The 24,846-nt window shown below is 47.4% G+C and overlaps 1 protein-coding gene across 4 annotated transcripts in view; it reads left to right on the top strand.

Annotated features, from left to right (window-relative positions):
* ZNF565 (zinc finger protein 565) overlaps nt 1–24,846 on the top strand; it is a 40,405-nt gene that overhangs the window by 6,358 nt on the left and 9,201 nt on the right. For 2 of the 4 annotated variants that reach the window (XM_045379691.2, XM_045379690.2), the window contains exons 2-4: nt 10,152–10,225; nt 22,274–22,400; nt 23,102–23,197. In XM_045379691.2, coding sequence (XP_045235626.1) covers nt 10,217–10,225; nt 22,274–22,400; nt 23,102–23,197 — 232 coding nt within the window. In that variant the 5' untranslated portion in view covers nt 10,152–10,216. The remainder of the gene's footprint in view (nt 1–10,151; nt 10,226–22,273; nt 22,401–23,101; nt 23,198–24,846) is intronic. The other 2 variants (XM_065535435.1, XM_045379692.2) reach the window with 1 other exon arrangement.

Here is a 24,846-nt window from a genome sequence, read left to right as displayed (position 1 = left end):
TGAATTGCAGAGAAAGGGAACATTTAGGCATACAGCTTCAAATTTTACTAGCTGGTGTAGAGATGGCTCAACTTTCCAGAAGGATTTGTACAAAGTTTTGATGTTGGAGCTCTAAAACAGCATGGTTTTGCTGGGTCAGAATCACAGGGCACAGGGACTTACACCTGCAATCCCAGCACTTTAGGAGGCTGAGGTGGGAGGATCACTTAAGGCCAGGAGTTCAAGACCAGACTAGGCAACATATTGAGATCCTGTCTTTACAAAATATTTAAAAATTAGCCAGGTGTAGTGGCGTGCCTGTGATCTCAGCTATTTGGGAGGCTGAAGCAGGAGAATCACCTTAGCCCAGGAGGCTGAAGCTGTGATTGTGCCACTGCCCTTCAGCCTGGGTGAGAGTGAGATCCTGTCCCCCCGCAAAAAAAAAAAAAATTGTCCTGTAACTCACAATTCACATTTTGTTTCACACTGTGGGTTTGTGAAAAATCCCTTTGAGACATATGGAGCTGGAATTGGACAGCTCTGCTGTTATTTCTGAAGCTTCCTCTTTTTAAAAATTGCTCTTTCTCATATTGACCAAGCGTCTGAGTCTGAATTTTTATCTAGTCAAAGTATAGCCTAATTTGTGTACTGGTTAGGACAGGCTAAGTTATGCTGTGGTGGCAAACAACCCGTGAATCTCAGTGGCTTACAGAATAACATTTTATTTCTGCTCATGTGCATGTCCAGTGAGGATCAGCAGAGACAGGGTTCCACACCAAAGAAAGTCCGCCACCCTTGGCTGCATCATCTGAAACACAGATGATCACCACATGCACGAAGAGAAAAACTGTGCAGAATTGCAGAGTTTTTGCAGTTCTTTCCGGTGCCTTCAACTGAAGTGACAGTCATCACCTCAGCTGAGATTTAACTGGCTAAAGCAGTGCATGGCCCTACCTAAGTGCAAGGGGCTGGAAAATGTCATTTTCTATGTGCCCAAAACTGGATAATGGTGAAACATTAGTAATGCCTACCACACTGGCTAAGACCCATTTCTTTTTCTTTTTTTTTTTTTTTGTTTCTTTGTTTGTTGTTGTTGTCATTTGTTTTGTTTTGTTTTTTTGAGACAGAGTCTTGTGCCTGGCTGAAGTATAGTACCATGATCTTGGCTCACTGCAACCCCCGCCTCCTGGGTTCAAGCGATTCTCCTGCCTCAGCCTCCCGGGTGGCTGGGACTACAGGCATGCACCACTGCACGTGGCTAATTTTTCTATTTTTAGTAGAAACCGGGTTTCACCATGTTGGCCAGGATGGTCTCGATTTCTTGACCTCGTGATCCGCCCACTTAGGCCTCCTATAGTGCTGGGATTACAGGCATGAGCCACTGCGCCCAGCCAACCCATTTCTTTTTCTATACGTAGGAAGTTGCTTCTGTAAATTAGATGTGATTTCTTTTTGGAGCAAGGAGGACGTCCCTAGACTGTGGAGAGAGGGTTGACAAGGAGCCTGTGCACAAGTGAGCGAGGGGAATGAGGAAGCTGGAAGCCTTTCAGATGAAAGGTCACCTCCTCTGCGTGAGCCAGGACACGCCCCTCAAAAGCTTTAGCACGGAGAAAATCAAGCTCCCCTTCAGTATGCAGGTTCCCAAAGGTACCTCACTGCCACTCATGAATCACTCCATTCATAGCTCCTTTTATAACCCATCCCCCTGTTGAGGATTAATTGTATTACTTATCATTATAGAATATATGCTTGCCAGGTACAGTGGCTCACACTTGTAATCCTAACACTTTGGGAGGCAGAGGCGGGTGGATCACTTGAGTCTAGGAGTTCGAGACCAACCTGGCCAACATGGTGAAAACCCATCTCCACTAAAACTACAAAAATTAGTCAGGTGTGGTGGTGCACACCTGTAATCCCAGCTACTTCGGAGACTGAGGCAGGAGAATTGCTTGAACCTGGAAGGTAGAGGTTGCAGTGAACTGAGATCATGCCTCTGCACTCCACCAAAGTGAGACCTGGTCTCAAACACACACACACACACACACACACGTGCACGCATGCCCTTTAGGGAAAAACTTGAAAATACAGGAAAAAACAAAGATCCCCCATTTACTATATAACCTAGAGACAAATTTAAAATTTAATTGAAAATCCTTTTAGTCTGTGTTCTATGCTACATATACACAAGCTATACATGCGTACATATGTATATTTTTCCTTTAAGAATAGGATTACACTACACTTGCTGTTTTATAACCTACATTTTTCACCTAATGTTATTTATTTTACATCATTACATCAACAAATAAAGATATGTATCATTTTGTTTATGGTGACAGTGTTTCCACTATATAGATACACTATAGTTTACTTATTTATTTAATCTTCTTTCCTAGATATTGAAGTTTTCTTTAAATTCACTGTTTCATTGCCAACTGTGTCTCCATCATATACTCCACACACATGTTAATATTTAGGATAGGATTTCAGACTTGGAATTGCTTGATCAAGGGCATGTGTGGTTTAATTTCTACTAACGTTGCCTTGTTGGAAGTTGACACCAGCAATAGCTTACCGCCTGTGTCCATTTCCTCACATCATACTAGTGTGGAATATCATCCATCTTTTAAATCTTTGCCAAATTGATAACTATAAAATAGTATTTCCTTATTGCTTTTAACATTCATTCCCTTCATTACTAAGGAGGTTTAAGAATGTTTGGTAGGTTGGTGGGTCACTTTATTATTTAGTGAATTTCCCATGTATATACCCTTTGCACATTTATCAAAAATTATTGCTATTTTTCTGAAAATTTATTTTATTTTATTTATTTACTTTTTTTTTTTTTTTTGAGACGGAGTCTTGCTCTTTTGCCCAGGCTGGCATCAGTGGCGCGATCTTGGCTCACTGCAACCTCTGCCTCCTGGCTTCAAACAATGCTCATGCCTCAGCCTCCCAAGTAACTAGGATTACAGGTGCTTACCACCATACCCAGCTAACTTTTGTATTTTTAGTAGAAACAGGGCTTCTGTTGACCAGGCTGGTCTCGAACTCCTGGCCTCAAGTGATCTCCCTGCTTTGACCTTCCAAAGTGCCAGGATTACAGGCATGAGCCACTGTGCCCTGCCCCTTTTAAATATAAACCAGATTATGCCATTCCTTGGCTTTAAAAGTTTAGTACCTTCCTGTTTTCCTCAAGAATAAAATCCAAAGTTCTTACAGTGGCTTCCAAGCTCCGTGTGATCTGACTTCTAGCTTTCTCTCTGACCCTCTTCCTCTCACACATTCCATCCCAGCTGCCCTTGTCTCCTTCCTCTTGTTGATCAAGGAAAGCCTGCTTCTGTCTTCAGACCCTTGCAATTGCTGCTCCTGGTGCGAGGAATGCACTTCCCCAGATACCTGCATTGCTCACTCATCCATTCAGGCTGTGCTTACCAGTCACCTTCTCAGACCACCCTCTCTTCCTCCAAAACTCCCTCTCCCCTTAATCTTCTTTTTTTTTATCTGTAGGACATTTACCACCTGATATATAATATATATATAGACATTTGTTGTTGTTGTTGTTGTTGTTGTTTGTGACAGTCTCACTCTGTTGCTCAGGTTGGAGTGCAGTGGCACAATATCAGCTCACTACAACCTCTTCCTTCTGGGTTCAAGTGATTCTCTCACCTCAGCCTCCCGAGTAGCTGGGATTACAGGCGTGCACCACCACACCCAGCTAATTTTTTGTATTTTTAGTAGAGATGAGATTTCACCACATTGGCCAGGCTGGCCTAGAACTTCTGACCTCAAGTGATCTGTGTGCCTCGCCCTCCCAAAGTGCCGGGATTACAGGCATGAGCCACTGTGCCCAGCCCCGCCTGATGTATAAACAGGAATGTCAATATCATGTCTATGCCATACCACCCCGAACACTCACATCTCATCTTTTTTCTTTCTTTTTTTTTCCTTCAAATTTTTTGTGGAGATGGGGGGCCTCACTTTGCTGCCCAGGCTGATCTTGAGCTCCTGGCCTCAAGTTATCCTCCTGCCTTGGCCCCTCAAAGTGCTGAGATCACAGGAGTGAGCTACTGTGCCCAGCCCTCAGTCCCATCTATCTCCGTATATCAGTGTTTGTTGGTTGTCTCTTCCCATAGGATGTAAGATCCAGCCAAACACAGTGGCTCGCACCTGTAATCCCAGCACTTTGGGAGGCTGAAGTGGGCAGATCACTTGAGGTCAGGAGTTGAAGACCAGCCTGGCCAACAAGGCAAGACCCCGTCTCTACAAAAGTTATAAAAATTAGCAGAGCATGATGGTGCACGCTTGTAATTCCAGCTACTTGGGAGGCTGAGGCAAAAGAATTGCTTGAACCTGGGGAGGTGGGGGTTGCAGTGAGCCGAGAGCTCATCACTGCACTGCAGCCTGGGTGACAGGGCGAGATTCTGTCTCAAAAAAAAAAAAAAAAAAAAAAAAACCAGAATATGAGATCAACTGGGACTTGAATTACTTTCTTTCCTCGTGCCTAGAACAGTGCCAGTTGAGATAGGAGCCCAGTAAATATGAAAGAATTCTGACTTCCTTTTCTCTGCCTCCATATCTATCAGATGCTAGAAACTGTTGATTTCATCTAATCTACATTTTGAATTTATCTCCCTCCTCCTTTCTACTGTCAGTGTCCTGGATCAGGCCCTCTTTGTTTGCCTGAAAAAGTACAAGCACCTCTCAATCTTTCTGACTCCAAGGTTACACCTCTCCAAAATAACCTGGCCATATTGGTCCTGTCACGTCCATCTTTAAATTCTTTTTTTTTTTTTTTTTTTTTTTGAGACGGAGTCTCAGGCTGTCGCCCAGGTTGGAGTGCAGTGGCGCGATCTCGGCTCACTGCAAGCTCCGCCTCCTGGGTTCACGCCATTCTCCTGCCTCAGCCTCCTGAGTAGCTGGGACTACAGGTGCCCGCCACCGTGCCCGGCTAATTTTTTGTATTTTTAGTAGAGACGGGGTTTCACTGTGGTCTCGATCTCCTGACCTTGTGATCCGCCCGCCTCGGCCTCCGAAAGTGCTGGGATTACAGGCGTGAGCCACCGCGCCCGGCCCCATCTTTAAATTCTTAGGTTGCCTTCCATTTCATTAATAAGTGAAAACCTACTTTTTATTTCTTTCTTTTTTTTTTTTTGGAGACAGAGTCTCACTCTGTTCCCCAGGTTGGAGTGCAATGGCATGATCTCGGCTAACTGCAACCTCTGCCTCCCGAATTCAAGCGATTCTCCCTGCCTCAGCCTTCCGAGTAGCTAATTTTTGTATTTTTGGTAGAGACGGGGTTTCGCCATGTTGGCCAGGCTGGTCTCAAACTCCTGATTTCAGGTGATCCACCAGCCTCGGCCTCCCAAAGTGCTGGGATTACAGGCGTGGGCCACCGTGCCCGGCTGAAAACCTATCTTTTTTTTTTTTTTTTTTTTTTTTTTTTTGAGACGGAGTCTTGCTCTTGCTCTGTCGCCCAGGTTGGAGTGCAGTGGCTGGATCTCAGCTCACTGCAAGCTCCGCCTCCCGGGTTTACGCCATTCTCCTGCCTCAGCCTCCCAAGTAGCTGGGACTACCGGCGCCCGCCACCACACCCGGCTAGTTTTTTTTTGTATTTTTTAGTAGAGACGGGGTTTCACTGTGTTAGCCAGGATGGTCTCGATCTCCTGACCTCGTGATCCGCCCGTCTCGACCTCCCAAAGTGCTGGGATTACAGGCTTGAGTCACCGCGCCCAGCCAAAACCTACCTTTTTTGAAAGATAGAGATGAGGGCTCACTATGTTACCCAGGGTGGTTTCAGATTCCTGGGCTTTTAAGCGATCCACACACCTCAGCTTCCCAAAGAACCTAACTTTTATGTATTCAGCCTATATTTATTGGTCACCTGTGTTCTCAAGACACTGTGGCAAGTACTGGTTAGAGTGATGATGAGACCCACTGGTCCTTGCCCTCACAGTTTTTTCATTCATACACCTTCATTTTCTTTTCTTTTTTCTTTTTTTTTTTTTTTTGAGACGGAGTCTTGCTCTGTCGCCCAAGCTGGAGTGCAGTGGTGCGATCCTGGCTCACTGCAAGCTCCGCCTCCCGGGTTCACGCCATTCTCCTGCCTCAGCCTCCCGAGTAGCTGGGACTACAGGCGCCCGCCACCTCGCCCGGCTCATTTTTTGTATTTTTAGTAGAGACAGGGTTTCACCGTGGTCTCGATCTCCTGACCTTGTGATTCGCCTGCCTCGGCCTCCCAAAGTGCTGGGATTACAGGCGTGAGCCACCGCGCCCGGCCATTTTCTTTTCTTTCTTTTTTTTTTTTTTTGAGACAGAGTGTCGCTCTGTCGCCCAGGCTGGAGTGCAGTGGCCCGATCTCAGCTCACTGCAAGCTCCGCCTCCCGGGTTTACGCCATCCTCCTGCCTCAGCCTCCCGAGTAGCTGGGACTACAGGCGCCCGCCACCTCGCCCGGCTAGTTTTTTGTATTTTTTTTAGTAGAGACGGGGTTTCACCATGTTAGCCAGGATGGTCTCGATCTCCTGACCTCGTGATCCACCCGTCTCGGCCTCCCAAAGTGCTGGGATTACAGGTTTGAGCCACCGCGCCCGGCTCTTTTTTTTTTTTTTTGAAACAGAATCTCGCTCTGTGGCCCAGGCTGGAGTGGAGTGGCGTGATCTTGGCTCACTACAACCTCCGCCTCCCAGGTTCGTTCAAGCAATTCTCCTGCCTCAGCCTCCCAAGTAGCTGGATACAAGCATGCACCACCATGCCTGGCTAATTTTTATATTTTTAGTAGAGAGGGGGTTTCACCATGTTGGCCAGCCTGGTCTCGAACTCCTGACCTCAGGTGATTGGCCCACCTCGGCCTCCCAGAGTGCTGGGATGACAGGCGTGAGCAACTGCGCCCAGCCCGTACACCTTCATTTTCTAACCCCTGATGTTATCTCCAGCATTATCTGCCTCTAGATTCTAGAGCTAATTAAATTTAAATTTAGATTAATTAAAATCAAATAAAAACTTTAGTTTCTCAGCCATACTAGCCACATTTCATATGCTCAGTAGCCACCTATGACTACAGTATTTACAGCGCGGATTTGAAGATTTCCATCCTCACAGAACATCCTGTTGGACAGCACTTATCTAGACATTTCCGCAAACTACACAACTCATTCCAAATCATTCTCAGTCTCCCAAACACACCATTCGCTTTCAGTCCAGTGTTTTTGCCATTGCATTTCACTGTGCTCACAATATTCTCTGTCCCTTTTCTGCCTATTAAACCTCCCTGAGATTTCAGAACCCAATTCCTATTCTACATTTTACGGAAAAGTTTTCTTGACACCATCCCCATCGATTAAGTTAGTCTTCCTTAGCTGGGCTCGGTAGCTCACATCTGTAATCCCAGCACTTTTGGAGGCCGAGGTAGGCAGATCACTTGAGCTCAGGAGTTCAAGACCAGCCTGGCCAACATGGCAAAACCGTATCTGTACCAAAAATGCAAAAATTAGCCAGGTGTGGTGGTGCATGCCTGTGATCCTAGCTAGTTGGGAGGCTGAGGTGGAAGGATCACTTGAGTCTGGGAGGCAGAGCTTGCAGTGATCCGAGATCGTGCCGCTGCACTCCAGCCTGGGTGACAGAGTGAAACCCCATTTCAAAAAAAAAAAAAAAAAGTATTTCTTTTGACCCACCCCCTATGGGAAGCTTCTTGCACCTCTAATTAGATCAGATTTAATACCCTTGTTAGGCCAGGCACAGTGGCTCATACCCCGCTAATCCCAACACTTTGGGAGGCCAGGGTGGGCAGATCACTTGAGGCAAGGAGTTCAAGACCAGCCTGGCCAACATGGTGAAACCGTGTCTCTACTAAAAATACAAAAATTCAGCTGGGCATGGTGGCGTGTACCTGCACTCCCAGCTACTCAGGAGGTTGAGGCAGGAGAATCGCTTGAACCTGGGAGGCAGAGGTTGCAGTGAGCTGAGATCGCACCTCTGCACTCCAGCCTGGGCAACAGAGTGAGACCCTGTCTCAAAAGGGAAAAAAAAAACCCTCCTTAAAACTCTGACTTCTCATTCCTTTGAGATGTAGACCATTCACAGGACTTCAGACTCAGCAACTGCCAGCCTCACAGTCAATGGGGACGTGATGTTCTGCAGAAAAGCAGTAGATGGTCGGAAGGTAGTGAGTTATCTCCATTGATTGTTCACAGTCAGTTATGAATTGAACTCCTTGTTCTCTTCCCCCTCTTCTCACTACTCTACTTGTCTTTTGTTTTGTTTTATTTTGTTTTTTGTGAGACAGAGTTTTACTTTTGTAGCCCAGGCTGGACTGTAATGGTGCGATCTCAGCTCACCACAACCTGTGCCTCTCGGGTTCAAGCAATTCTCCTGCCTCAGCCTCCTGAGTAGCTGAGATTACAGGCATGCACCACCACGCCCTGCCAATTTTTTGTACTTTTAGTTGAGATGGGGTTTCTCCATGTTGGTTAGGCAAGTCTCGAACTCCCGACCTCGGGTGATCCACCCACCTTGGCCTCCCAAAGTGCTGGAATTACAGGTGTGAGCCACTGCGCCCGGCTGTCTAGTCTTAAAAAAAAAAAAAAAAAAAAAAAAAAAAGAATGCAGTAGGGAGGGCTCAGATGAGAAATAAAGAGTGCTGGGCCAAGAGGCTTCTAGAAATTGAGTTCCCATGGAGGGCAGTACTCTGGATGTGTGGATATGCAAACAAGAGGCCTGTATTACTGGGGCTTTCTTGCTTCTGTCTGGTCAGTCGAACTGGGGCTGGAGGCATTGACAAAGCCTATAGTATGCATGGTGTAGTCCCATTTTGGACTTGGAAGGAGGAAGTGGAGCCAGTGAGATGCCCAGGAGGTTTTGCCTGTTGAGCCTGGAGAAGCTAGAAGACTGTTTAGGGATGTCTTTTACTCAAGATTTGGCCTGCATAGATGGTCTGTGTTCCTAGCCTGATGGTACTGTCCTCATCCTTATGCATCAAGTGAGTGTGAGTTGTAATATCCTTGCTGTAATTTGGAGCAGGTGGGAGCCTTCTAGGCCCCATCTAGGGCCAAGTTTAGCATCAACAAGATGGAGAACTGTGTCTGCCGTAATCCCTCCCTTGGTAGTGCCTGGGTTCTGTGTCAGTGCTGCAGTACATCTACTTTGAAACCATCTTTCTGCTTTTAGGTTCCTTACTGTTTAGGAAGAGACTGGGTTTTGTTAACTCTGCAGTTTTGTTTTGTTTTGTATTTTGTTTGTTTGTTTTGAGACCAAGTCTCGCTCTGTCGCCCAGGCTGGAGTGCAGTGGCACAGTCTCCGCTCACTGCAACCTCCACCTTTCAGGTTTGAGCAATTCTCGTGCCTCAGCCTCCCAAGGTGCTAGGATTACAGGCGTGAGCCACCACGCCTGGCCAACTCCGTAGTTCTTTTTTTTTTTTTTTTTTTTGAGACGGAGTGTCGCTCTGTCGCCCAGGTTGGAGTTCAGTGGCCCGATCTCAGCTCACTGCAAGCTCCGCCTCCCGGGTTTACGCCATCCTCCTGCCTCAGCCTCCCGAATAGCTGGGACTACAGGCGCCCGCCACCTCGCCCGGCTAGTTTTTTGTATTTTTTTTAGTAGAGACGGGGTTTCACCATGTTAGCCAGGATGGTCTCGATCTCCTGACCTCGTGATCCACCCGTCTCGGCCTCCCAAAGTGCTGGGATTACAGGTTTGAGCCACCGCGCCCGGCCTTTTTTTTTTTTTTTTTGAGACGTAGTCTCGCTCTGTCGCCCAGGCTGGAGTGCAGTGGCCAGATCTCGGCTCACTGCAAGCTCTACCTCCCGGGTTCACGCCATTCTTCCGCCTCAGCCTCCGAGTAGCTGGGACTACAGGCGCCCGCCACCACGCCCGGCTAGTTTTTTGTATTTTTAGTAGAGACGGGGTTTCACCATGTTAGCCAGGATGGTCTCGATCTCCTGACCTCGTGATCCACCCGCCTCGGCCTCCCAAAGTGCTGGGATTACAGGCTTGAGCCACCGTGCCCGGCCAACTCCGTAGTTCTTAATGTTAGTTCTTGTGTGGTAGGACATGGAGAGGTGGGAGAAGCAGATCCGAGACATTGGAAGTACAGTTCTTTTAAGCTCATCTATTTGGGAGTGCTGAGGCAAGCTCGGTTTATCAGAGGTTATCCCATCTCCCCCCATTTTGCTTTTTCAGGACTCTGCACTTGTCCAAGAGAAGAATCCAGAGAAATCAGAGCAGGTCAAATAGTTCTAAAAGCCATGGCCCAGGTATGTTGAAATTCTTTCTATCCTTAGAATAATCTGTCTTCACCCCAGATTATATGGACACTGTGTTTTTTATCCTGGAGCTTCCCTGTATCCTTTTCACAGTTCGTCCATTCCGGGAGATGAGTGATGGTGCCCAAGTCCCTCGGTGGCCCTCTCCTCTCCAGCATTGTCCACGTTGTCTGTAGTCCTCTTAGCAGAGCATAGGCTGGGCGTGGTGGCACATGCCTGTAATCTCAGCACTTTGGGAGGCTGAGGCGGGCGGATCGCTTGAGGCCAGGAGTTCGAACCCAGCCTGGACAACATGGTGAAACCCCGTCTCTACTAAAAATATAAAAATTAGCCAGGCGTGGTACTGCATACCTGTAGTCCCAGCTACTCAGGAGGCTGAGGCAGGAGAATCATTTGAACCTGGGAGATGGAGGTTGTAGGGAGCCAAGATTGCCCCACTGCACTCCACCCTGGGAGACAGAACGAGACTCTGTCTAAATAAAGAAATAAATAATAAATAAATAAATACATGCTCTTAGCAGAGCACCAGTACGGTAGAAATACCTTCTCTTGAGAGAAATATGAGCGTCTCCCTTATCATAACTGTGGTTGAAGGGGGCCAAAGATGAAATAAAATAGTTTCATCTTTTCCATTGTCTTGGGTGGTTTCTTTCTTCTGTGTTTTTGCTTTGTTTCATTTTTTGAGACAGGGTCTCACTCTGTCACCCAGACTGGAGCACAGTGGTGCAATCAAGGCTCACTGCAGCCTCAGCCTCCTGGGCTCAAGCCATCCTCCCACCTCAGCCTCCCAAGTAGCTAGGACCACAGCCACATGCCACCACTCCCAGCTAACTTTTTAAGTTTTTGTAGAGACCAGGTCTCACTGTGTTGCCCAGACTGGTCTCAAACTCTGGGGCTCACGCAGTCCTTCCACCTCAGCCTCCTAGTACTGGGATTACAGGCATGAGCCATGGCACCTGGATTCTTTATTCTATTTTTAAATGTTACCCCCTCTTGAAAAAATCACAAGACATTTAATACTGTCAAAAAAAAAATATATATATATATATAGCTGGGCACAGTGGTGGTGGATGCCTATAACCCCAGCTACTTGAGAGGCTGAAGTAGGAGAATCACTTGAACCCAGGAGGCCAAGGTTGTCATAAGCAGAGATCATGCCACTGCACTCCAGCTTGGGCGACACAGTGAGACTCTGTCTCACAAAATATATATATAGGCCGAGTGTGATTGCTCACACCTGTAATCACAGCACTTTGGGAGGCCAAGGCGGGTGGGTCACAAGGTCAAGAGATCAAGACCATCCTGGTCAACATGGTGAAACTCCGTCTCTACTAAAAATACAGAAATTAGCTGGGTGCAGTGGCAGGTATCTGTAGTCCCAGCTACTCGGGAGGCTGAGGCAAGAGAATCTCTTGAAGCTGTGAGGCGGAGGTTGCAGTGAGCTGAGATTGCACCACTGCACTCCAGCCTGGGCAACAGAGCGAGACTCCGTCTCAAAAAAAAAAAAAAAAAAAAAATTCCAACTTTCTTTTAGTTGACCAATCATTAAAGATATTTACAAAAATGTAAAACAATACCACTAAATTTTTTGATTTTGACAATAGAGTTATGTTTCATAAAATATATGTTATTGATATTAATAGGTAACAGGTTTATTTGTTGTTAAAATATTTTTAAAATTTCTCAGCTGGATGCAGTGTCTGATACCTGTAATCCAGCACTTTGGGAGGCTGAGGCAGACGGATCACCTGAGGTCAGGAGTTCGAGACCAGCCTGACAAACACGATGAAACTGTCTGTACTAAAAATACAAAAATTAGCCGGCCATGGTGGCACATGTCTGTAATTCCAGCTGCTCAGGAGACTGAGGCAGGAGAATCACTTGAACCTGGGAGGCAGAGGTTGCAGTGAGCCAAGATTGTATCACTGCACTCCAGACTGACTGATAGAATGAGACTGTCTCAAAAAAAAAAAAAAAAAAAAATTAAATTTCTTTCTTTTAATTTTTAAGGTGGGAAAATGTTGATAGATATAACCAGCATTAAGAAAAGTTCTGGCCGGGCACAGTGGCTCACCCTGTAATTCCAACACTTTGGGAGGCCAAGGTAGGAGGATCACTTGAGACCAGGAGTTCAAGACCAGCTGGGGTGAGCCGGGCGCGGTGGCTCAAGCCTGTAATCCCAGCACTTTGGGAGGCCGAGACGGGCGGATCACGAGGTCAGGAGATCGAGACCATCCTGGCTAACACGGTGAAACCCCGTCTCTACTAAAAAATACAAAAAACTAGCCGGGCGAGGTGGCGGGCGCCTGTAGTCCCAGCTACTCGGGAGGCTGAGGCAGGAGAATGGCGTAAACCCGGGATGCGGAGCTTGCAGTGAGCTGAGATCCGGCCACTGCACTCCAGCCTGGGTGACAGAGCGAGACTCTGCCTCAAAAAAAAAAAAAAAGACCAGCTGGGGCAATGTAGTGAGACCCCATCTCTACAAACAAAAATTTAAATTTAAATTTAAAAACACAAAGTTAGGCATGGTGGCTCACGCCTGTAATCCCAGCACTTTGGGAGGCCAAGGCAGGTGAATTACCTGAGCTCAGGAGTACAAGACCAGCCTGCACAACATGGCAAAAGCCTGTCTCTACATAAAATATATATATACGAAATTTAGCTGCGTGCAATGGTGTGCCACCTGCAGTCCCAGCTACTCAGGAGGCTCAGGCAGGAGAATTGCTTGAGCCTGGGAGGCAGAGGTTGCAGTGAGCCGAGATCACGCCACTGCGCTGCAGCCTGGGCAACAGAGTTAGACACTGTCTCAAAAAAAAGAGAGAGAGAAAGAAGGAAAGAAATTCATTTAAAAGGGTGTTATGTTTTACCCAACATCAGGGTGTTTGCAGTAGAAGCCCACAGCCTTCTCTCTCCACGTAGACAAGGTAGCAGTTGTAGGGATTGGTCTTGGTCTCTGTATGTGGTAACATCTGTTTTGTGAGACCTTTAGGAAGGGGCCGTGATTGGGAACTTTAGTGACGGAACACTCTTCAGTCTTGCAAGGATATGTATGAGAAATGAATAACCGTAAAATGGTCCATTTTAAGGTTGAACATATGTGTTGGTTGTAGGTCACATTTATGTAACCTACAACATATATGGAGGTACACCCTCTATCAGCTTTCTGATTTCAGGAACAAGCAGAAGTGGACAGTGAAGGAATGTGAATATTAGCAAGCATATAATAAATCCTGAAGATTTTACACATCTTGTGTTTTTAATTTTTTTTTTAATTTTAAATTTTTGTCAGTACATAGTAGGTGTGTGTATTTATGGAGTACATGAGATGTTGTGATACAGGCATGCAATGTGAAATAAGCATATCATGAAGAATGGGATATCCAACCCCTCAAGCATTTATCCTTTGAGTTACAAACATTCCAATGACACTCTTTGTTTTAAAATATACAGTTAGGCCAGGCACGGTGGCTCACACCTGTAATCCCAGCACTTTGGGAGGCCAAGGCAGGCAGATCATTTGAGATCAGGAGTTCAAGACCAGCCTGGCCAACATGAGGAAACCCCATCTCTACTAAAAAATACAAAAATTAGCTGGGTGTGGTGGTGGGTGCCTGTAATCCCAGCTACTCTGGAGACTGAGGCAGGAGAATGACTTGAACCCCACAGCAGAGGTTGCAGTGAGCTAAGATCATGCGACTGCACTCCAGCCTGGGTGACAGCAAAACTCCATCTCAAAAAAAAAAAAAAAAAAAAAAGTACAATTAAGTTCTTATTGACTATAGTCAGCCTGTTGTGCTACCCAATAGTAGGTCTTATTCTTTCTATTTTTTGTACCCATTAACCATCCCCACCTCCCCCTCAGCCTCCCTGTGCCCTTCCCAGCCTTCAGTAATCATCCTTCCACTCTCTATGACCATGAGTTGAATTGTTTTGATTTTTAGATCCACAAATAAGTGAGAACATGCAGTTTGTCTCTCTGTGCCTGGCTTATTTCATGTAGCATAATGATCTCCAGTTCCATTCATGTTGCAGATGACCAGATCTCATTCTTTTTGTGGCTGAATAGTACTCTATTGTGCATATGTACCACATTTTCTTTATCCATTCATCTGTTGACAGACACTTGGGTTGATTCCAAATCTTGACTATTGTGGACAGTGCTGCCGCAAACATGGAGTGCAGATATCTCTTCCATATACTGATTTTCTTTCTTTTCTTTTCTTTTCTTTTTTTTTTTTTTTTTTTTTTGAGACAGAATTTCGTTCTTGTTGCCCAAGCCGGCAGTGGCACGATCTTGGCTCACTGCAACCTCCACCTCCTGGGTTCAAGCGATTCTCCTGCCTCAGCCTCCCAAGTAGCTGGGATTATAGGCGTACACCACCATGCCTAGCTAATTTTTTGTATTTTTAGTAGAAATGGGGTTTCTTTTTTTTTTTTTTTTTGAGACTGAGTCTGGCTCTGTCGCCCAGGCTAGAGTGCAGTGGCCGGATCTCAGCTCACTGCAAGCTCCGCCTCCCGGGTTTACGCCATTCTCCTGCCTCAGCCTCTGGAGTAGCTGGGACCACAGGCGCCCGCCACCTCGCCCGGCTAGTTTTTTGTATTTTTTAGTAGAGACGGGGTTTCACCGTGTTAGCCAGGATGGTCTCGATCTCCTGACCTCGTGATCCGCCCGTCTCAGCCTCCCAAAGTGCTGGGATTACAGGCTTGAGCCACCGCGCCCGGCAGAAATGGGGTTTCACCACGTTGGCCAGGCTGGTCTGGAACTCTTGACCTCAGGTTATCTGCCCACCTTGGCCTCCCAAAGTGCTGGGATTACAGGCATGAGCCACCGCGCCTGGACTACTGATTTCCTTTCTTGTATATACCCAGCAGTGGTATTGCTGGACCACAGGGTAGCTCCGTTTTTAGTTTTTTGAGGAACCTCCAAACTGTTCTCCATAGTGATTTACATTCACTAATTTACATTCCCAACAAAGTGTCCAAGGGTTCCCTTCTGTTCACATCCTCACTAGCATTTGTTATTGCCTTTTAGATATAAGCCACTTTAACATACACATCTTATTTAAGCTAAGTGCACGAAAATAGTGGAATCAACGTATCTTACAAGACATAACCTACAATAGTATGCAGCCAATAACAGTCTGTGTCTTTCTGCCTGCCTGCCTGCCCTCCTTTCTAACTTCCTTCTCTCTTCCTTCTTTCATTTTTATGTATTTATTTATATTGTTTTTGAGATGGGGTCTTGCTCTGTCGCCCAGGCTGGAGTGCAGTGGCGCAATCTCAGCTCACTGCAATCTCCACCTACCAGGTTCAAGCGATTCTCCTGCCTCAGCCTCCCTAGTAGCTGGGACTACAGGCATGCACCATCATGCCCAGCTAATTTCTTTTTTGGGTTTTATTGTTGTTGTTGTTTGTTTTTTTGAGACAGAATCTCACTCTGTCACCCAGGCTGGAGTGCAGGGTCACGATCTCGGCTCACTGCAACCTCTGCCTCCCGGGTTCAAGCTATTATCTTGCCTCAGCCTCCTGAGTAGCTGGGATTACAGGTGTGCACCACCACGCCTGGCTAATTTTTTGTATTTTTAGTAGAGACAGGGTTGTTTTGCCCTGTTGGCTGGGCTGGACTTTTTTTTTTTTTTTTTTGAAACAGAATTTCACTCTTGTTGCCCAGGCTGGAGTGCAGTGTCACAATCTCAGCACACTGCAACGTCAGCCTCCTGGGTTCAAGCGATTCTCCTACCTCAGCCCCCCAAGTAGCTGGGATTACAGGCACCCGCCACCACGCCCAGCTAATTTTTTGTATTTTTAGTAGAGACGGGATTTCACCATGTTGGCCAGGATGTTCTTGAACTCCTGACCTCAGGTGATTCACCTGCCTCAGCCTCCCAAAGTGCTGGAATTACCACCATGCCCAGTTGGCAGGCTGGTCTTGAACTCCTGGCCTCAAGTGATCAACCCACCTCAGCCTCCCAAAGTGCTGGGATTACAGGTATGAGCCACCACGCCCAGCGTGGACTCGTTGTTGAAAGACATTATTATTTGCCAGGCCCACGTTTGCTGTGTGTTTTGTGTGTTTTGCTATTTCGCTTCCTTACTTTCTTTCTTATTTATTTATTTATTTATTTATTGGATGGAACGAAGTTTTGCTCTTGTTGCCTGCCCAGGCTGGAGCGCAATGGCGCGATCTCAGCTCACTGCAACCTCTGCCTCCCGGGTTCAAGCGATTCTCCTGCCTCAGCCTCCTGAGTAGCTGGAATTACAGGCGCCCGCCACCACACCCAGCTAGTTTTTGTATATTTAGTAGAGACTGGGTTTCGCCATGTTAACCAGGCTGGTCTTGAACTTCTGACCTCAGGTGATCCACCCACCTCGGCCTCCCAAAGTGCTGGGATTACAGGCATGGGCCATCACGCCCAGCCTATTTCGCTTATTTATGGGACCCCACTTAGCTCTTTTCTGCTCATTCCCAGGCCATGGAAGATAGAAGTGTCCTGCTGTCTGCAGACAGTTTTATCTGTAGCCACAGGAGTGCTCAAGAGTATATGAACTGTTAGTCATATAACTGTGCTTATTATGCTTCCTTCATGGCACAGGCCTGCAGCTCTAGATTCTGTCATGCTTCATTACCTCCTTCCTCCAGTGCCCTTCTTCATCTCCTCGTAAATGTCCTTGGCCAGGTATAGTGGCTCAGGCCTGTAATCCCAGTGCTTTGGGAGGCTGAGGTGGGAGGATCACTTCAGACCAGAGGTTTGAGACCAGCCTGGGCAACATAGTGAGATTCTGTCTCTACAAAAAAAAAATATTAAAAATCAAAATTAGGCTGGGTGTAGTGGCTGAGCCTGTCATCCCAACACTTTGGGAGGCCAAGGTGGGCGCATCACGAGGTCAGGACCAGTCTAACCAACATGGTGAAACCCCGTTTCTACTAAAAATACAAAAAAATTAGCCGGGCACAGTGGCGGGCACCTGTAGTCCCAGCTACTCAGGAGGCTGAGGCAGGAGAATGGCGTGAACCCGGGAGGCGGAGCTTGCAGTGAACTGAGATCACACCACTGCACTCCAGCCTGGGCAAACAGGGTAAGACTCCATCTCAAAAAAAAAATTCTTCTTCATCTCCTCAATATATTTACTGGATGAGTCAGCTTGTCAAAACCTGACCCTACTAATCAATTTTAACCTCATTTAAAATGGGACAGGTGGGCTGGGCATGGTGGCTCACGCCTGTAATCCCAGCACTTTGGGAGACCAAGGTGGGCAGATCATGAGGTCAGGAGGTTGAGACCAGCCTGGCCAACATGATAAAGCTCCGTCTCTACTAAAAATACAAAAAATTAGCCGTGCATGGTGGCATGCGCCTGTAGTCCCAGCTCTTCGGGAGACTGAGGCAGGAGAATTGCTTGAACCTGGGAGGCGGGGGTTGCAGTAAGCCAAGATTGCACCACTGCACTCCAGCCCGGGCGACAGAGTGAGACTCTGTCTCAAGAAAAAAAAAAAAAAAAAAGGGACAGGAGGCTGAGCACAGTGGCTCATACCTGTAATCCCAACACTGTGGGAGAACGAGAGGGTTAGATCACTTGAGGTCAGGAGTTCACAACCAGCCTGGCCAACATGGTGAAACCCCATCTCTATTAAAACTACAAAAATTAGGGGCCAGGCATGGTGGCTCACGCCTGCAATCCCAACACCTTGGGAGGCCGAGGCAGGTAGATCACCTGAGGTCAGGTGTTCAAAACCAGCCTGGCCAACATGGTGAAACCCCGTCTCTACTAAAGATACAAAAATTAGCCAGGAGTGGTGGCATGCGCCTGTAATCCCAGTTACTCTGGAGGCTGAGGCAGGAGAATCACTTGAACCCGGGAGGTGGAGGTTGCGGTGAGCCGAGATTGTGCCACTGCACTCCAGCCTGGGCGACAGAGTGAGACTATGTCTCAAAAAATAAGAAATAAAAAAATTAGCCAGGCGTGGTGGCATGCACCTGTAATCCCAGCTACTTGGGAGGCTGAGGCAGGAGAATCACTTGAAACTGGAAGGCGGAGGTTGTAGTGAGCCGAAATCATGCCACTGCACTCTGGCCTGGGCAACAGGGAGAGACTGCATCTCAGAAACCAAACAAAAAAACAAAACAAAGCATAACAAAAACAAACAAAAAAAAAAATGGTAAAAGACAGGCACTGTGGCTCGACTTTTAATCCCAGCGCTTTGGAAGGCCAAGGTGGGAGGATTGCTTGAGCCCAGAAGTTTGAGACCAGCCTGGACAATATAGCAAGACCTCACCTCTACAAAAAATAATTTTTAACAAAAATAGCTTAGTATGGTGACATGTGCCTGTAGTCCCAGTCACTTGGGAGGCTGAGGTGGGAGGATTGCTTGAGCTCAGGAATTTGAGGCAACAGTGAGCCATGATTGCACCACTGCACTCCAGCCTGGGTGACAGAGCAAGATTCTGTGTCTTAAAAAAATTGGAGGCCGGGCACGGTGGCTCAAGCCTGTAATCCCAGCACTTTGGGAGGCCGAGACGGGCGGATCACAAGGTCAGGAGATCGAGACCATCCTGGCTAACACGGTGAAACCCCGTCTCTACTAAAAATTACAAAAAACTAGCCGGGTGAGGTGGCAGGTGCCTGTAGTCCCAGCTACTCGGGAGGCTGAGGCAGGAGAATGGCGTGAACCCGGGAGGCGGAGCTTGCAGTGAGCCGAGATCTGGCCACTGCACTCCAGCCTGGGTGACAGAGCAAGACTCCGTCTCAAAAAAAAAAAAAAAAAAATTGGGCCAGGCACAGTGGCCCACACCTATAATCCCAGCACTTTGGTAGGTCAAGGTGGGTGGATCACTTGAGTCCAGGAATTCAAGACCAGCCTGGACAACATAGTGAGACCCCATCTCTACAAAAAATAAAAAATTAGCTGGGTATGGTGGTGCACACCTTTAGTGCCAGCTACTTGGGAGGCTGAGGCAGGGGGATAGCTTGAGTTGGGAGGTCAAGGCTCCCGTGAGCTACGATTGCGCCACAACACTCCAACCTGGGTGACAGAGTGAGACCCTGTCTCAAATAATAAATAAAGGCATGTCCAGTCATTATGTGCCTCCTAATGGGATGCTACAGGAAGTACACACCACCATCCCTGATATATATATATATATATATTTTTTTTTTTTTTTTTTTTTTTGAGGCGGAGTCTCGCTCTGTCGCCCAGGCTGGAGTGCAGTGGCGCGATCTCGGCTCACTGCAAGCTCCGCCTCCCGGGTTCCCGCCATTCTCCTGCCTCAGCCTCCCGAGTAGCTGGGACTACAGGCGCCGCCACCACGCCCGGCTAATTTTTTTGTATTTTTAGTGGAGATGGGGTTTCATTGTGTTAGCCAGGATGGTCTCGATCTCCTGACCTCGTGATCCGCCCGTCTCGGCCTCCCAAAGTGCTGGGATTACAGGCTTGAGCCACCGCGCCCGGCCCATCCCTGATATATTAATGCCCTTCCCTCGAAAATGGAAGTCAGACCCCCAGATCTAACTGCTGTTTCACAGGGAATATGGAAATTAAGCACCTGTGAAACTACATCACGAAGATGCAATCCGTCAAATCCAGAAGGTGGGAACTCTACTAATTCAAATGTTTCTTTCTTTTTTTTTTTTTTGAGATGGAGTTTCGCTCTTGTTGCCCAGGCTGGAGTGCAGTGTCGTGATCTCAGCTCACTGAAGCCTCTGCCTCCCAGGTTCAAGCAATTCTCCTGCCTCAGCCTCCTGAGTAGCTGGGATTACAGGCATACACCACCACACCCAGCTAATTTTGTATTTTTAGTAGAGACGGGGTTTCTCCATGTTGGTGAGGCTGGTCTCAAACTCCCAACCTCAGGTGATCCGCCCACCTCGGAGAAACCCCGTCTCTACTAAAAATACACAAAAATTAGCTGAATGTGGTGGTGGGTGCCTGTAATCCCAGCTACTTGGGAGGCTGAGGCAGGAGAATCACTTGAACCCGGGAGTTGGAGGTTGCGGTGACCCGAGATCGTGCCTTTGCACTCCAGCCTGGGCAACAACAGTGAAACTCTGTCTCAAAAAAAAAAAAAAAAATCACTTTTGGTAAGCACTGAATTTGTTAATTTAGAAAAATCACTGCTGGGCACAGTGGCTCATGCCTGTAATCCCAGCACTTTGGGAGGCCCAGGTGGAAGGATCACTTGAGCCCAGGAACTGAAGACCAGCCTGGGCAACATAGTGAGACCCTCCTCTCTACAAATAATATAAAGATTAGCTGGGCATGGTTGTGCACACACACTGTGGTCCTAGCTACTTGGGAGGCTGAGATGGGAGGATTGTTTGAGCTGAGGTCGAGGCTGCAGTGAACCATGAACACATCACTGTACTCCAGCCTGGGTGACTGAGCAAGACCATGTCTCAGAAAAAAAAAAAAAAAATTCGGCCGGGCGCGGTGGCTCAAGCCTGTAATCCCAGCACTTTGGGAGGCCGAGACGGGCGGATCACAAGGTCAGGAGATCGAGACCATCCTGGCTAACCCGGTGAAACCCCGTCTCTACTAAAAAATACAAAAAACTAGCCGGGCGAGGTGGCGGGCGCCTGTAGTCCCAGCTACTCCGGAGGCTGAGGCAGGAGAATGGCGTGAACCCGGGAGGCGGAGCTTGCAGTGAGCTGAAATCCGGCCACTGCACTCCAGCCTGGGTGACAGAGCGAGACTCCGTCTCAAAAAAAAAAAAAAAAAAAAAAATTCGAGGCCAGGTGCACTGGCTCATGCTTATAATCCCAACACTTTGGGAGGCCAGGATCACTTGAGGGCAGATCACTTGAGGCCAGGAGTTTGAGACCAGCCTGGCCAACATGGAAGAACCTCGTCTCTACTAAAAATACAAAAAACATTTACTGGGCGCCGTAGCGGGTGCCTATAACCCCAGCTACTTGGGAGGCTAAGGCAGGATAATTGCTTGAACCTGGGAGGCAGAGGTTGCAGTGAGCCATTGTACTCCATTCCACTACACTGCACTCCACACACCACTGCACTCCAGCCTGAGCAACAGAGTGAGACTCGGTCTTAAAAAAAAAAAAAAGAGGCCGGATGCGGCCTCACGCCTGTAATCCCAGCACTTTGGGAGGCCGAGGCGGGTGGATCACCTGAGGTCAGGAGTTCGAGACCAGCCTGACCAACATGGAGAAACCCTGTCTCTACTAAAAATACAAAATTAGCCAGATGTGGTGGTGCACACCTGTAATCCCAGCTACTTGGGAGGCTGAGGCAGGAGAATCGCTTGAACTCAGTGCGCAGAGGTTGTGGTGAGCTGAGATCGCGCCATTGCACTCTAGCCTGGGCAACAAGAGTGAAACTCCATCTCAAAAAAAAAAAAAATTGAGAACATTGGGGCAATTAGAACTTAATCTGTTGATTGGGAAATTATTGATACATTAATTAAGTATGATAATGATATTCTGAGTATTATGTGTTTTTCTTTTTTTTTTTTTTTTTTGAGATGGAGTCTTGCTCTGTTGCCCAGACTGGAGTGCAGTGGCACCATCTCGGCTCATTGCAAACTCCACCTCCCGAGTTCATGCCATTCTCCTGCCTCAGCCTCCCGAGTAGCTGGGACTACAGGTGCCCACCACCATGCCTGGCTAATTTTTTGTATTTTTCGTAGAGATGAGGTCTCACCGTGTTAGCCAGGATGGTCTTGATCTCCTGACCTCGTGATCCGCCCGCCTCAGCTTCCCAAAGTGCTGGGATTACAGGCGTGAGCCACCGCGCCCGGCTATTATATGTTTTTCTAAGAGAAGTCAATAATCTGTTGGATACTAAAGTATCTGTGGGTGAAGTATTATGATGTGTGGCATGTGAGATTTGCCTCACAGTACATGGGGAGTAAAAGATAGAAGGGAAGAGATGAAACAGGGTGCACCTTGTTAGCTGTTGAAGCAGACTGATGCATATAGGGGGTCATTACTGTATACTTTTGTACTTTTGTGCATTCTGAAAATTTTCATAATAAAAAGTGGAAAAACGTTTCTTAATATACCCAAATGTGTGGGTTTATTGTTTCAGGGACTGGTGACATTCAGGGACGTGGCTATAGAGTTCTCTCTGGAAGAATGGAAATGCCTGGAACCTGCTCAGAGGGACTTGTACAGGGAGGTGACTCTGGAGAACTTTGGTCACTTGGCCTCACTAGGTAAGGAGATTGTATCGCACAGGCCAGACGGAAAGCAAGGCACTGGGGACTACAACCATGGGGTGCTGTTTCCATCTCTGCCTAAATGGGTGAGGAGAGGAAACTGTCACGGGAGATGCTACAAACTACAGCCATGGAGAGGGGACCAGCCAGCAATTGCTGTAGCTACTTCCAGAGCTCCTGGGTTAAAGGAGGGAGAGAGAGGGGTAAGAAATGCCCAATGTTCGCTCTCCTCCTGTCCGCTGATCTCCAGCTGATGCTTTTTGTCTGCCAAAGCCAATGAGAACCCAGAGGGCATGGGTAATACAGTTCTTACAGTGAGCTGTTGGGATCCCAGAGCCGGGCACAGAACAAGGCCAGGAGCATCAAGGAATAGATTGGAGGGGAAGGAGGAGTTCATGGAGAGTGGTCACCACACATCTACTCCACATAATTCAGGACTACCCTTCTGGAATTTCTGGTTTCTTCATTGTGAATTTCTAGGGTAACTTACAACTTTCTGACTGAATTTCTGGTGACTGAAAAATTGTTTTGTCCTTTGTGGAATTGGAAACAAGTCATTCCACTGGGCACCTAGGTCTTCCCATCCTTCAGACAACCTTCCGCCTGCCTTGTGATTGCGTCTTTTCCATGGTGACCAGGGAACTGGGTTTGGATTTTGGAGCAGTCTCATCACACCCCGTTTCTTTTCCTGTAAACAGGACTCTCCATTTCTAAGCCTGATGTCGTCTCCTTATTGGAGCAAGGGAAAGAGCCCTGGATGATTGCAAATGATGTGACAGGACCATGGTGCCCAGGTGAGCGAGGGCTGGTTTCGACAGGGGGAGGTCCCTGGGTGCGTCGACTGACAGGAGCAACTTGAGTTACTGTGGGAAGTTGCCTCAAAGCCCTACTGTGGAAGAAAGGCCTGAAATGTGAAGATGTGGCGAGTAAAGACCTTATTAGCATCACCTCCCAAGAGAACCTTGGCCTACTCCCATTAATTCATCTCTCTTCTCTGTTCTCTCACATTTTCCTTCCTTTTTAAAAAGAGATGTACCTATTTCTTCCCCAGTGGCCACCTTTTTACCTGTACTTTGTATCCTTTTTTTTAGAGGCAGAATCTCACTCTGTCATCCATGCTGGAGTGCAGTGGCATGATCACAGCTCACTGCAGCCTCCATCTCCTGGGCTTAAGCGATCCTCCCACTTTGGGAGGCCAAAGTGAGATTACAGGTGTGAGCCACAGAACCCAGCCAGATCCTTTTTTCTGTATCCTTTTTTCAAGTATCTTCATCCCTTAGAAAACTTATTTTCTTGACCAGGCATGGTGGCTCATGCGTGTAATCCCAGCACTTTGGGAGGCTGAGGTGGGTGTATCACCTGAGGTCAGGAGTTCAAGACCACCCTGGCCAACATGGTAAAATCCCGTCTCTACTAAAAGTACAAAAATTAGCTGGGCATGGTGGCGGGTGCCTGTAATTCCAGCTACTTGGGAGGCTGAGGCAGGAGAATCTCTTGAACCCGGGAGGCAGAGGTTGCAGTGAGCTGAGATTACGCCATTGCATTCCAGCCAGAGTGACAAAAGTGAAACTCTATCTCCAAAAACAAACCAAAAAAACATTTTCTTGGCTGGACACGGTGGCCCACACCTGTAATCTCAGCACTTTGGGAGGCCGAGGTGGGCAGATCACTTGAAGCCAGGAGTTCAAGACCAGCCTGGCCAACATGGTGAAACCCCATCTCTCCTAAAAATACAGAAATTAGCTGGGCATGGTGGCCGGTGCCTGTAACCCCAGCTACTCAGGAGGCTAAGGCAGGAGAATTGCTTGAACCCAGGAGACAGAGGTTGCAGTGAGCCGAGATTGTGCCACTGCACTCCAGCCTCTGCAACAGTAATTCAGCCATTCATTTATTCTCTTAACTTTTGAGCGGTAGGGTTGTGTAGTGGTTGAGGGCACAGACACTGGAGTCAGACTGCCTGAGTTCAAATCCTGGCTCTGCCACTTAGTAGCTCTGTGAGTTTGCATAAATTACTTAAATTCTCTGTGCTTCAGTTTCTTCCTTGGCAAATGGTATAAAAATATTGCCGTTAGGCTGGACGTGGTACCTCACCCCTGTAATCCCAGCACTTTGGGAGGCCAAGGTGGGCGGATCACTGGAGGTCGGGAGTTCAAGACCAGTTTGGCCAACATGGTAAAACTCCTTTTATATTTTGTAAAAATACAAAAATAAGCTGTGCATGGTGGCACACATCTGTGATCCCAGCTACTCTGGAGGCTGAGGCATGAGAATCGTTGAATCTGGGAGGAGGAGGTTGCAGTGAGCCGAGATCACACCATTACACTCCAGCCTGTACAACAGAGGGAGACTCTGTCTCAAAAAAAAAAAAAAAAAAAAAAAAGAGTTGCTGTTATATGAAATATAGTGTGAAAGTGCCCAGAAAGGCAATTGTGATGACTACGTA

This window comes from Macaca fascicularis, chromosome 19 (genome assembly GCF_037993035.2).
Source record: "Macaca fascicularis isolate 582-1 chromosome 19, T2T-MFA8v1.1".
Classification (NCBI taxonomy): Eukaryota; Metazoa; Chordata; class Mammalia; order Primates; family Cercopithecidae; genus Macaca; species Macaca fascicularis.
Note: the sequence above shows the minus strand (reverse complement) of the source record. Positions and strands in the feature narration are given on the sequence as shown.